Source organism: Perca fluviatilis, chromosome 15 (assembly GCF_010015445.1).
Source record: "Perca fluviatilis chromosome 15, GENO_Pfluv_1.0, whole genome shotgun sequence".
NCBI classification, from domain to species: domain Eukaryota; kingdom Metazoa; phylum Chordata; class Actinopteri; order Perciformes; family Percidae; genus Perca; species Perca fluviatilis.
In genome coordinates this window covers 9121069-9135755 of record NC_053126.1, presented here as the reverse complement: position 1 = coordinate 9135755, position 14687 = coordinate 9121069, and the positions used below count along the sequence as shown (strand labels likewise).

At 40.0% G+C, this 14687-nt stretch overlaps 2 gene segments (V, D, J or C); both read right to left on the bottom strand.

The window, feature by feature from the left end:
• Positions 1-12650: 12650 nt before the first annotated feature.
• Positions 12651-13150, bottom strand: LOC120574336. The segment is given in 2 exon segments: positions 12651-12961; positions 13051-13150. Coding segments are annotated over 2 exon segments (366 nt in total).
• A 476-nt stretch (positions 13151-13626) lies between these two features.
• On the bottom strand, positions 13627-14243 carry LOC120574335. The segment is given in 2 exon segments: positions 13627-14024; positions 14156-14243. Coding segments are annotated over 2 exon segments (444 nt in total).
• Between the last annotated feature and the right edge of the window lie 444 nt (positions 14244-14687).

The window sequence follows — 14687 nt, the reverse complement described above, 5'->3', positions numbered from 1 at the left end:
AGTTTGCATAGACCTCCCTCTACAGGTTTAAAATGGTAACATGTCACACAGATACATTTCCATAAGTAGAGTATCTCTACAACAGCAGAGGAAACTGTGAAATATTAAACTGATTTCTGGACTGATAGAAAATAATGGGAAATAAACTACAATGTTCTACAATGATAGTTAACTGACGGTGTAGCAGTTTAGAGCTTTTTTTCATCTAGGCCAAATTTCAGAAGGGAAATTTACATCCTATTTGTGAAGACATATAGCTGCTGTTTAAAATTAGTTAGAAAAACATCACTCCATAACCATTAATGTTTATTAACCCTGCAAACAGTCCCGTCTTTATTCATTTTCACATTCAGAACGTGTATGGTTGAGTCTTGCTGGTTGCTGGGTACTTGTGCAGGTCTGTTGGTGGTTTGTATCACTGTGGGCTGACGTACACAGTAAGACACAGCTGTGTCCTCAGGCTGCACATTCTGTCCTTTTAGAGTCACTGTTAGAGCAGAAGTGTCTCTGCTGTAGCTGAACTTGTTCTTCAATTCAATTCAATTTCAATTCAATTTTATTTATAGTATCAAATCATAACAAAAGTTATCTCGAGACACTTTACAGATAGAGTAGGTCTAGACCACACTCTATAATTTCCAAAACCCCAACAATTACAGTAATTCCCTCAAGAGCAAGCATTAGCAATGTATATTGCGACAGTGGCAAGGAAAAACTCCCTCTTGGGAAGAAACCTCGGCAGACCCAGACTCTTGGTAGGCGGTGTCTGACGGGCTGGTTGGGGGTGTGATGAACAGTGGCGATAATAGTCACATTAGAGGGACAGTGACTTCGAAGGTCATCGTGGAAGCTCATGTCAGAGCGCGGATGCAGCAGGACGTTGCAGGATGCGGCCGGGAATTGCAGAGAATCGCAGAGCATAGCTCTGCGAAGAAGAAACATAAGGACTCCGGGGAGTAAACTCCCCAGAGCTAGATTAGTAACAAGCATTTCTGGGACAGGATGCATACAAAAGTAACCAGTAGAGATGAGAGAGCAGCTCAGTGTGTCATAGGAAGGAATTATCTTCCCAGCAGGTGGCCCGGGTTAGGTGGACACTGCAACCCCTCACTCCCTAACTATAAGCTTTATCAAAGAGGAGGGTTTTCAGTTTACTCTTAAATGTGGCGAACCCAGACTGGGAGCTGGTTCCACAAAAGCGGAGCCTGATAGCTGAAGGCCCTGGCCCCCAGTCTACTTCCAGAGACTCTAGGAACCACAAGTAGCCCCGCATTCCGGGAGTGCAGTGCTCTAGTGGGACAATAAGGTACTAAGAGCTCTTCTAGGTATGATGGTGCTTGACCATTTAGAGCTTTGTAAGTCAGGGGGAGGATTTTAAATTCGATCCTAGATTTCACAGGAAGCCAATGCAGAGAAGCTAATACAGGAGAGATATGATCTCTTTTCTTAGTTCTCGTCAGAACACGTGCTGCAGCATTCTGGATCAGCTGGAGAGTCTTAAGGGACTTCTTTGGGCAACCTGATAATAAGGAATTGCAGTAATCTAGTCTAGAGGTAAGGAATGCATGGACTAGTTTTTCAGCATCGTTTTGAGACAGGATATTCCTAATTTTGGCAATGTTACGAAGATGGAAAAAGGCTATTCTTGAGGTTTGTTTTAAGTGGGCGTTGAAGGATATATCCTGATCAAAAATAACTCCCAAATTTCTGACAGCAGTGCTGGAGGCCAGGGCAATACTATCCAGAGTAACTACTGTATATCTTTCGAAAACGAAGTTCGGCGGTGCGTTGGTCCTATCACAATGACTTCGGTTTTGTCTGAGTTTAACATCAGGAAATTGTGGGTCATCCAGGATTTTATATCCTCAATACACGTTTGAAGTCTTGCTAACTGACCACTTTCATCTGGCTTAATTGACAGATATAATTGGGTATCGTCTGCGCAACAGTGATAGTTAATTGAGTGTTTCCTAATAATATTACCTGGAGGAAGCATATATAAGGAAAATAGAATTGGTCCAAGCACTGAGCCTTGAGGAATGCCATGGCTAACTTTAGCGTGCTTGGAGGCTTTATCGTGAACATTAACAAATTGGGATCGCTCAGAGAAATAGGACTTAAACCAGCTTAGTGCGATTCCTTTAATGCCAACTAAGTGTTCCAGTCTCTGTAACAGGATTGAATGGTCAATAGTGTCAAATGCAGCACTAAGATCTAGTAGAACAAGTATGGAGACAAGTCCTTTGTCTGCAGCTGTTAGAAGGTCGTTAGTAATTTTCACCAGCGCCGTCTCTGTGCTATGATTCTTTCTAAATCCTGATTGAAAATAGACTGTTGCTATGTAGAAAATCACATAACTGATTAGCAACTACCTTCTCAAGGATATTGGATAGAAAGGGAAGGTTAGATATAGGTCTATAGTTTGCTAAGACCTCAGGATCTAGGGTGGGTTTTTTCAGAAGAGGTTTTATCACAGCAATTTTAAATGACTGCGGTACATAACCTGTTAATAAGGACATATTGATCATATCTAGTAGTGAAGTGTTTACCATGGGTAACGCTTATTTAAGTAGCCTCGTTGGGATGGGGTCTAAGAGACAGGTGGATGGCTTAGCTGAGGATATCTTTAACATTAATTGTTGAAGGTCTATAGGATTAAAGCAGTCTAAGTATATGTCAGGACTCGTCGTTCTTTCTAGCGGTCCTGCATTTAAAGATGAGTTGTTAGAAGTTAAGGGCAAAAGGTGATGAATTTTATCTCTAATTGTTATAATTTTATCATTTAAGAAGCTCATGAATTCATCACTACTCAGTGCTAGAGGAATAGATGGCTCAGTAGAGCTGTGGCTATCTGTCAGCCTGGCTACAGTGCTGAAAAGAAACCTTGGGTTGTTCTTATTTTCTTCTATTAGTGAAGAGTAATAGTCTGATCTGGCTTTTCTTAGGGCCTTCCTATAGGTTTTGAGACTTTCTTGCCAATCCAGACGGGATTCTTCCACTTTGGTGGAGCGCCACTTACTTTCGAGGTTTCGCGAGATTTGTTTTAGTTTGCGAGTTTGGGAGTTATACCAAGGTGCTAGTTTCCTTCGCTTTATCGTCTTCTTTTTGAGAGGAGCGACAGAGTCTAAGGTCGTACGTAGGCAAGTCGTAGCACCGTCTACAAATGTATCAATTTGAGAGGGATTGAGGTTAACATAGAGGTCCTCTGTTATGTTAAGGCACGACATAGAGTGGAATGCTGTTGGAATATCTTCCTTAAATTTAGCTACAGCACTGTCAGATAGGCATCTAGTGTAGAAGCTATTATCTGGTTTAGTATGGTCAGGTAGCAAGAATTCAAAACTAATTAAAAAATGATCTGATAATACCGAATACGGAAATATTATTAAATCCTCAATTTCAATACCATATGCCAGCACAAGGTCGAGGGTGTGGTTAAAACAGTGCGTCGCCTTGTGCACACTCTGACTGAAACCGATTGAATCCAGTAATGAGTTGAAAGCAGTAGTAAGGCTATTGCTGTCAACGTCCACATGGATATTAAAATCACCTACAATAAGTACTTTGTCTGATTTAAGGACTAGACATGATAAAAACTCTGAGAATTCAGAGAAAAATTCTGAATATGGACCTGGAGCTCGGTAGACAACAACAAATATAATGGGCTGTACTGATTTCCGTGTTGGATGTTGAAGATTAAGAACAAGGCTTTCAAAAGAGTTATAATCCAGTCTGGGTTTAGGGTTAATTAACAGGCTTGAATCAAATATGGCTGCAACTCCCCCTCCTCGGCCTGAGCCTCTAGGAATTTGAGTATTAATATGACTGGGAGGGGTGGCTTCATTTAGACTAACATATTCTTCATGGCCCAGCCAGGTTTCAGTAAGACAGAATAGATCAATTTGATTATCAGATATCAATTCATTTACTAGTACTGCTTTAGAAGACAGAGATCTGATATTTAGTAGTCCACATCTAATTTTTCTATCCTTTTCTATCATTGCAGTGGTAGTTTTAATTCCAATTAGGTTGTTAAGTATTGCCCCTCTATTCACCACTTTGTGTGGTCTGTTGTTGATTATAATTGGAATAGTACTAGTACTACATGTTACTGGAATAGTACTAGTACTACACGTTACTGGAATAATACTAGTACTACATGTTATCCTACAGAAAACATTTTCAGATTCATCCACTTGTATAGTGCTATCAGGATCAATACCTGGGGGACATGAATCTGTGATATTTTCAACATAATGTCAATACTTGCCTTTCAGTGTGGTCGTTATGTTGTCAGATAGCATCCTGGCTCCGTGTCGGTTTGGGTGGAGACCATCACGCTTCAGCAGGTTGGGCATCTCCCAGAACAAGTTGAAGTTGTCGACGTAGGGAATGCTCAGGGAAGTGCAGAGTGGTTCCAGCCAGGTGTGGAGCCAGAACAGTCTGGAACATCTCCCGGACTTTCTGCTTAGGTAGGTAGAGGCCCAGACATGACAATCGGCCATACGGGTGCCATCAGGGTGGTGATGAGAATGGTGAAGTCTTCCTGGAGTCCTATCGACCGTCTCTCTCTGATGTCGTTTGTGCCCACGTGCACGATGATGTTGTCGACCTTGGGGTGGCGGGCGAGGATGCCGGGAAGTTTGTGCTGGATGTCACGGACCTTGGCACCGGGGAAGCAGTAGACCTTGGAGGGACCGCTAGGTAAAGGGGGAATACAGAGGTCCCTTACCATGGAGCTTCCGATGACCAGCGTGGAGGTTGATGAGTCCGAGGGGGAAGAGTCCGCCCTCAATGGGCGCGTCGACTGTGTGGATGGACCAGGATGAGCTGCGTGGGGACGTGGCAGAGAAGGGAACTCCTCGTCGTTCGTCAGAATGCTGTAGCGGTTTTGTAGTTGTAGGGGTTGGGCTGGGGCTGAGCGTTGTCCTGACCGCCTGCTCTGGTGCTTGCTTACGCGCCATGGCTCAGGTTGGTGTGGAGTGGAGCTGGTCAGCAGAGCTGGCTGGGTCCTTTTCCAGGAGCCTGTCTGATCCAGGCCATCCAGTTGCTACTGAATGACAATCCAGATGTTGTACAGGTCAATCTGTGGGATTCTCCAGGTTTTTTAACTGCTGGTTCTGATTCTGTCAGAGTCTGACCATCAACACCTGTCAAAGAAAATAATCAGTTGCTTTTAATTTTGGTAATGTTTTAAAGACAACTTTAAATCGAGATCAGTGAAAATCTTCACCTGCCCAGCAGAGAGTTAAAAGCAGCAGTCCTGTCCTATAGTCCATCATGTTAAACTGTGTGTCCACTGTTCTGTCCTCCTCTCTGCACTCAGATAAGTAGAGGTGAAGATATCTGAGTTTTGCATTGACTCCTCCTCACAGGGAGGAGACATCTGGACTGGAATCTAAAATCTTTGATGAAACTAGAATAGATTTTTATTGACTAGGAGTTGTTCATATTAGTTTGTACATTTTAAATGCCATTTTAAATTGAGTAACTAGGTTATCAACTTTGCAATAATTTAAGCATACTTTGTCATCTGATTCATTGAAGCAGTGGTGCCCAGCACACCTGGATGTGGCATTTTGATGGTTTATGGTCATTTCATGGCAGAAATGTTTGTAACAGATTATCATTAGGAGGAGAACATCAATATCTGGAGCATTAGGGGCTGAAAATAAAACATACTGCTTTACTTCCCTGTCTATGTTCCTGTATATGGACCTCACTGGGATAAGTGTTAAAGTCAGTCCTTGTCTGCCCTCTAGAGTTTTAAAACAGGAATTGTAGCTACTTTTAAACAAAGATTACTCACTTGTGACACCCAACATTTTTTTGTTATTGAAGCCCTGTGCTTGTTCCCTTGTCACTACCCGATGTGAGTCGAGTGCAGATGTGAGTTGCGCATGCGTCACTTTGTGACAGTGACGCGGCAACATCCACACGCTTTAAACTTTAAGCGAGGTTCAGTAGGTTTTCCTGCAGTTTTTGTCGTCTTGTGGAGTAAACATGCATAAGGGGTCATGGTAGTGGAGTCCATAATCAGTTATTTTCTCTATACAAATTGTACCTGCTGCCTCCTAATTTGTCTGAAATCTTTCTTTAGCCGCTTTATGTACCCATAGACAACATGTACAAGATGACTTTATCGATTTATACTTTATTTTCAATAGAGCTTTGAGCTACTGAGGGTCATTGAGGATGCCACTGGTATTGGGGCAAAATAAAGAGGGGGGAGAAAAGCTTATTTCATGGATTTCACAAATTTCAGTATTACACAGCCCACCTTGCTTGCAGCCTGATCCCTTGGCGTTATGCTGTAAACTCAACTCACATTGGGTAGCCAGTTTAAAATCTGAAAATCTGTTTAAATCTGAGCATGCGCAACTCACATGACATATACGCAACTCACTGCACTCGACTGGATTAGGGTGGCCCCTATATCAAGGCTGCAGCCTGTCACCGTGGTCCTGCTGCGTGCCCTGCTATGCCCTGTCACACCTGCTATGCTCTGCAGTGCCCTGCTACGTCCTACTACGCCCTGCAGTGCCCTGCTATGACCTGTGACACCTTGTGACATATCAGAAATATATTCAAAGTAAACAAACTTAATGAATAAACTAAAGAAAAGAAAAAGCAACCCTAACAAAAACAAAGTACAGCAGAACAGCAACAGGTGAACCTAAAACACAAAAAGGTACAGGTTAGTTGGGGGGTCAAGTTTAAATCATCAAGAAAGACAAAAAATGGGGACCCTACTCACCACCTTCAGCAGGTAACCACCACCAGGGACCAGCAAAATTATAAACTAAGCCAGCCGAGGCCTTTTATACTGCACCTGGGCAGAGGAGGAGCTAAGGGAGGAGTTTTACTGGACTACAGGAGTTGCGTTCACAACACCTCACTGTGGTTCACTACACACTCAAGCACCAACCTGACAGTAAACTAAAGCAGAAGATGCATTTATATTGTAATTAATGTTTAGAGGACTAGAATTTACTTTATTTTTCATCATTTTTGACCTTTTAGATATTTGAAAACAAAACAAATGGCATTTTATCCTTATGTATTTCCATTCATATCAGTTTTCGACAAAAATCATTCCACCCATCATTTCTATGTGATTTTCATGATTTTGCACCTTATGAAGGAGTCAATTCTGAAGCATCAAAAGGTGTGAACATTTACTATCAACTTGTAAAGGTTAACCTTCAAAGATTAAGAATGTGAGACAGTTGTACTCTATAACTCCAGTAAGAATGAGTTCTGTAGGATTTTGTACAGCTGCTCAAACAACTCCAGTCTCTCTGGCTCTCAAGCACAATAATAAACAGCAACTTTAATCTTCAGACTTTTCCGATCCAGCTTCTTTCATAATGGGAAGAGTTTTTGCTAAGATCTGTATACAGACATACAGTATTAAAACAATCTGTCAAGTCAGAGTATATTTTAAAAATGACAGAGAAAAAATGGCAACAAGGTTTTGATTTGTTAAAAATGTTAACTTTTTATGGCTGGAAAATGATTTAATTCCAGGATTTTGTGTATATTTGGTATGAATAAGAAAATAATTTCACAAACAACTTGTGTACAACCTGAAAATCATGTGGAAGCTTTTTAATTTTAAATGTTGCCAAAATGTTGATTTTTTGCATGATCTTCGTGCATGTACTTATGAAGTGGACACAGTTTCACACAGTTCTAATACATACAACGTGTCGACAGAATTGCAAAAGAGGTGATACTGAGTCAACTATATGATTCCAGTGGTGATTTTAAATAGAGGAAGTAGTTTTTGTATGACTTTCCTATTATCGTCTCTCACTGTGTCTCTCGTGCACAGTAATACACTGCTGTGTCCTCGGTCTTCAGACTGTTCATCTGCAGATAGAGTTTACTGCTGGAGTCATCTCTGGAGATGGGGAATCTCCCCTGGACTGACTGGGAGTAAGAGATAGGAGAACTGCCTGTGTCTATATAAGCGATCCACTCCAGTCCTTTTCCAGGAGTCTGTTGTTGATTGCTGAATGTGAATCCAGATGTTGTACAGGTCAATCTGTGGGATTCTCTGTTATGGTTTTGGTGTCTTGTCTTATTTTGGTGGTCTGTTTTGTGCTCTGTTTCCTGTTTTATTTTGAAGTCTCTGGTTTTCTGTCTTGTCTTGTCCACTTTACTTCCTGTCTTGTGTTTCCCTCCTTTTGTTGATTGCTCTGCCCTGCCTAATGTGTTTCACCTGTTTCCCAGCCCTTGTGTCACCTGTCTTGTGTTATCTCATTAGTCTGTGTATTTAGTCTTGGTGTTCCCCTTGTCCAGTGTCAGATCATTGTTTGTGTTTGTGTGTTCCTGTCACGTCTCCAGGTGTCCGGTTTTTTGCTCTTGTTTTTTATGGACTATTAAACCCTCTACATTCTCCTGCCTGCCTGCCTGCCTCTGCATTTTGGGTCCACTATTCCCTACTCCTCCCTGCTACACCTGACATTCTCCAGGTCTTTTAATCGCTGGTTCAGATTCTGTCAGAGTCTGACCATCAACACCTGTCAAGAGGATAAAAAACATCAAGTGAAATAAGCTGAAGACATAAATAAAAGCTATGTTAAATTAAGATCAGTGAAAATCTTCACCTGCCCAGCAGAGAGTTAAAAGCAGCAGTCCTGTCCTATAGTCCATCATGTTAAACTGTGTGTCCACTGTTCTCTGTCCTCCTCTCTGCACTCAGATAAGTAGAGGTGGAAGATATCTGAGTTTTGCATTGACTCCTCCTTTTTTGGCTTTCTCCTAACTGTATTTTGTGTTTTCACAAATCATCTCACTATCTCTTAACATTTTGACTTTGTTTCACATTTTTAACCTGTTACTAATCCCTTTTTTTTATTACAGTAGTCGTTTTGTAACATTTGAATATGTTTATTTACTTTCTCTGCTTTACCCGCCTAGAGAATTTGGCCCAACCACGAGAGAGAGACATCATGGCTTTCAAACGAGCAAAGTGGCAGTTGGTCAAGGCCACACCCCCACTCTCCACCTTGCACCCCCGTCTCTCCTCCTCAATAGCTACAGACACAGAAATGGCACATACTAACGAAGCTCATTGAAAGCTCTAGTGGCTGTAATACTGCACCAAGGCTGAACTTCGGGAAAGAGACTTCAGATACAGTATTAGGGGACCACTAAGGTCTATATAAAAGCATCCTAAGAGCACCATGTCATGGGACCTTTAAACGGTTTCTAAAAGTGTAATTCAGTCTGTCTTGTGGGAGTACAGACAATGATGTATCAGTGATCGAAACTTCCAAATATTTAAACTAGGGCTGTCAAAATTAACACCATAATAAAGAGTTAACGCAAACGCTTTTAACACCACTAGATGTTTTTGATATAGGATTAATGCACGCGCGTTTTGTGATTTGGGCCTCGGGACGCTCTTTAGTTTTGGGAAACCAGGAAGCGATGCACAGTAATGTTGTGGGTGGCAGAAACAAGCCTTGAGCAGAAATGGATAAAGAAAAGAGTTTTGAATGGCAAGTTCAGTTTCAAAGCCCTTCCAGATGCTTCTCTTGACAAGACTAGGGGTAGTGGTGGAATTGTGGAAATTGGTTCTCTGACAAACACATTTTAGATTGTTAATGAAAAGAAATAATGATGTTATGAAAGAGAAACTGACTTGTTGAGGATTCATTTATACTGTACTGTAGATAAATCACCATTTAAAATAAAATCTAAAGACTGTTTCATCCTTTAGTGCCATGTGTCAAACTCAAGGCCCGCGGGCCAAATCCGGCCCCTTGCAGATTTAGATCCGGCCCGTATATCAATTTGGGTTCACTAGACCCGCCTAGTTGTGCGCCAAAATAAAAACACTGGAGACATACGGCAGATTTGCTGACTCAGAGACTCAGAAATTCCCCCAGAAGAAGCAAAGAGTTTTCATATTCAGGCTGAGAAACAGGTTGTTGTTAAAAAAATGTATCATTGTTTTTGCTTGATTTGCTAAATTCTGTGACAGCTAGGGAAGTCCCTTGATGAGTTGTATAGGGCTTCATGTCAACAAAAAGCGTACAAACATGTCAGAAAAAGCAACACATTTACAAAAAGGTGACAAATGAATGAGAAAGCCACTAAAACAACAAAAATGAGGAAAAAAAGCTACCAAAATGTAAAAAAAAAAAAAATTGACATGCAGTAACAAAAGCACATCAATAAACTCTACATGTCTGGCCCTTGGTGTGATTCTCTTTTCCAGTGTGACCATCCACCACCCCAACCAACCTCCTTACGCGGATCGGCATTTCATACTACTCGCTACCGTAATCGTGCTGTGACCACGACATATGCTTCCCATTTAAATACATTAGTTTACATTTTCGTGCTGGCCACCACGAAAAAAACTACAAAAACGTCCCTGTGGACACAAATCAATAGATTAAATAACGTGACCATTTCACGAACTGCTGTGAGACTGGGTTGTTTCCCTGCATGCTGTCTGATCCAAGCTGTGTAGTAGCTGCTACCTGCATTTATTTTTTCATATATTTGGTTGCTGACTGTATTTGCTGCAAACATAAATACATTGACAGCAGCCAGAATCATGTAAGTAGTAATATATTTTGCAGTTTTTAATAAAATACTTTTAATGGTTTCAGTGTTTGCAGATGTTTAAAGAAACAGACATACAGAGAAGTTGGAGCCTTTTGGGGAAAACAGTTGCTCAGGAACTGAAACGTGACAAAATGCAAAAAACTAAATCCTTTAACAAAGATGAAAACTATTGTAGTTCATCCATTTACAAGTTACTCTCCTGTAATAAGCAGCATATTTTACATTCATATTTGTGTGGTTATGTCAGAAATTAAATCATATATCAACTAATTTTTCTTGTTTTTATTCAGAATTCTTAAAAGCCAGTCATACAACAATCATACTCAAATGTCTGTGTTGTCTCATTTTGAATGACTTGACCTGAGGACATTAGTCATGTGAGACAGTGCAGAGTTTATCAGCCCAGGGGGGATGAGGAAAGACAAGAAATGTTTCTTACTGCAGGAGGTGAAGTAGTTTCATTTAAGCAACCGAATCGTTGTGATGTTTTTGGCACTTTTACTAACAAGTGATCTTTATTGTGTTTTTGTTGTCTAATGTTGAGTCATAATATTTCTCAGGAAAATGGGACTTGTATAATGAAGAGAATAGGTTAATTTATTATCTAAAAATGATATCTAATCTAAAATTTAGGGAAAAAACTTAATATTAACTTAATAATATTATTTAATATTGAAAATATAATGTATAAATATATTGATATAAATATTACATTCATATATCATCTTCATTATTTGGCTTCATCAGCCCAGTACTGTTACCGTTACTGATACAGTTATGATTTACATCATTATTAAATAATATTATGGAAAACATATAACATGATAAATATGAAAACTGTAGCTGTTAAATTGAATTAAAAACATTTGTGTTGTGTATGTTTCTCTCTTTACTGTAACAGTGAGCTGGTGTTGAAACCATTAGTGGTCTGAGGGCTCCTCCTCTGGTGGCTTCATGTTACAGGTGTTTGTGTTGTGTGGGGGTTTTTTTTGGTTTTTTTTTTTTTTTGTTGTGTGGTTTTTTGGCACAGAAAACACAGCAGTGTCTTCAGTTTTTTTTTTTTTTTGTTTTTTGTTTTTTTTTTTATTTTTTTTTTTTTTTTTTTGGTTTTTTGTTGTTTTTTTAATTAAGTATTTTCAGCTGCACAGTCTGTCCATTTAGAGTCACTGTCTTGCTGGATGAGTCCAAGCTGATACTGAACTTGTTCTTCAGTGAATCTTTGTAGTATGTGGTGGATCCAACTGCTGCCATTCCAATCCACTCCAGTCCTTTCCCTGCAGGCTGTCTGATCCAAGCTGTGTAGTAGCTGCTAACAGAATAAGAGACCTGACAGGTGATGGTCAGACGTTGACCTGGCTGCACAGTCACAGAGGCTGGCTGGGTCAACTGTTCACACTTCACACCTGTGGAGGAAAACATGTTGAGTATTGAATCAGTGTAATAACAGTGAACAGTGTGCTGTGATCATACTGTCAGTGTCTCTGCCTCAGTGAGACTCACAGGATCCAGCAGCCAGCAGCAGCAGCAGAGCTACAGAGAACATGGTTGCTATTGAAGGTGATCTGATGGGAGCTTCTCTTCTTCTGCTGCAACTGACAGCATGATATCAAGTCTTTATAGCAGACTGTGAGGAAGTTCACTTTGCATAGAGAAGGACACTGACAGGCTATAAAAGAAGGATGAACTGTCCTGTCACAAAAGTAAAACTTTAAATTTTTTTTTTTTTTTTTTTTACACATGAAAAAACAATTTAATTTTTTTTAAAATTTTATTACATATTATCTAACACAAGTCAAACATGTCAGACAAATAGATTTATATTCACAACAGAATCAACAGTTTAACAGAATAGTTATTGTGTGCTTCAACTATATATGGGGGATCTACAATAAAACATGTCTGAATGGAACACATTTATTGAGACTATTTCTCTGAATGTGTTGATGATGTTGAACTGAAGCTTATTATGTTTATTATTATTATTAATGACAAAATAAGAAAGCAAAGATTTGACTTGTTTTGACATGTTGAGTTTTTGTACAGCGTTGCTCCTTCCTGTGTCACTGTGGCTCTCGAGCACAATAATAAACAGCAGAATCTTCAGTCTTCAGACTGTTCATCTGCAGATACACCTGCTGTCTGCTGTTTTCTCTGGAGACGGTAAACCGGCCTTTGACTGACTGAGAGTAGTAGATGCCGCCACTGCCACTGCTGATGTAAGCGATCCATTCCAGTCCTTTTCCAGCAGCCTGTCTGATCCAAGCATTATCATAATCCCCACCAAACCCAGAATATGTGCAGGTCAGTCTGTGGGATTCTCCAGGTCTTTTAACCACTGGTTCAGACTCAGTCAGTGTTTGACCCTCAGTACCTACAGACATTTAAACAGCTCATTAGTTTCTGTAATGCAGCCATGTTGTCTTATACCAGGAAGTTTGTCAGAAAAACGATTGTTCTTACCTGCCCAGTTAAATGACAGGATGAGAAAAACAACCAAATAATCAGGTCTGATCATTGTTAAAGCCAGTTGTCTCTGTCCAGTCTACAGTGTGTATGTCAGTGATTTAGTGACTGTCCTTCACTCTGCAACACATATGTAGAGATGGAAGAGGTCAGAGATTTGCATTGACTCCTCCTCCTCAAACAGAAACTCAACACATCTCTGGAAAATATGATTTATATCATTCTTTCATTATATGATTATACGTATGATTTTCTCAATAAAGAAGATACATTTATTTATACTCAAATTAGATGTATTTATATACTTTGCTCAGCAGTATTTGATATGGCCATCCATATACTGGATATATCACGCATAAATGTCCAAATATATTATTATATATACATCTGCTGTTCAAAATCAAAAAAAGGAACATTATTACCATTTGTTTGTGGAAAAGCAAATTTCAAATGTAAAACTACAAAACAGGAATTCACAAACCATGACATCAGCTGTTGCTTCCTTTGTGGTCATGAATTTGTGTGTGTGTGTTTAGAGACACTGTCATATTCTCCTTAGTATCATCTGACGTCTTATCTTCTACTGCCACCTGTAGGTATTGGGGAAATAATTTGTATGAGGTTTTTGTCAAGCCTCTCTGCTTCCTTTAACCAGTGTGTTTCTCTGGCACAGTAATACACAGCAGAGTCCTCTGGCTTTAAGTTGGACAGTCTCAGATACACCATGCTGTTGCTGTCATCTCTACTGATTTCTACACGGCCCTGCACACTGCTGGCATAAGTGTTTTTACTTGCAGAAGAGTATCCGCTCCCTATCAATTCCAGTGCTTCTCCTGCAGGTTGTCTGATCCAGCTCATAACACAGCAGCTAAATATGAAGCCAGATCCCCTGCAGGAGAGACTGAGAGTCTCCCCAGGCTTTTTCACTACTGAACTGGAAGGAATGGACTCCATACTCTGACCTGTACAACCTGATGAAATAAAAGGGAGAGAGGAAACACAGAAGAAATTAATCATCTGGGAAGTTTTCTGGTGTCACTGACTGACCATCAGTCCATGTTGTCTGAGAAAAGATAACACAGCAAGAAGCAGGAGAACTCACAGGGCAGAGAGAGAGCAACCAGCAGAAGAGTGAGTGTGTTCATCATCCTGAGGCTGGAGATGTGACATCTGATGCTCCACACAAAGTACAAGAGCAGTCAGCAGGAGTGAGTACACTGCACAGACTGGAGATTTGCATCAGGATATCTGGGGAGGGAGTGGCTCATAAACCAGCACTCTGTGTAATTTTGTACAATAATAAATATATTTGTAGAATTTATTATTCTTTCATTTTTAATTATAATTGCTTTTCCTTCTATGCTATATACAATATCACATCCAGAAACAAGAGCTTTTTTTAGTTTTGTAGATTATCTGTAAGGTTTATGTTAAATAAACTCACAAATGAATGATGTCATGTAAAAAGTCACATGGTTGCTGGGTATTTGTGCAGGTCTGTTGGTGGTTTGCATCACTGTAGAGCTATTTTTAGGAAATAGCTTATATGTATAATAATATATTGAATTCATTTTCAAATTTCAATAATATTTTTTACAAATGCAGGCTCTGAGTCATGATAAACTGTCCCAACA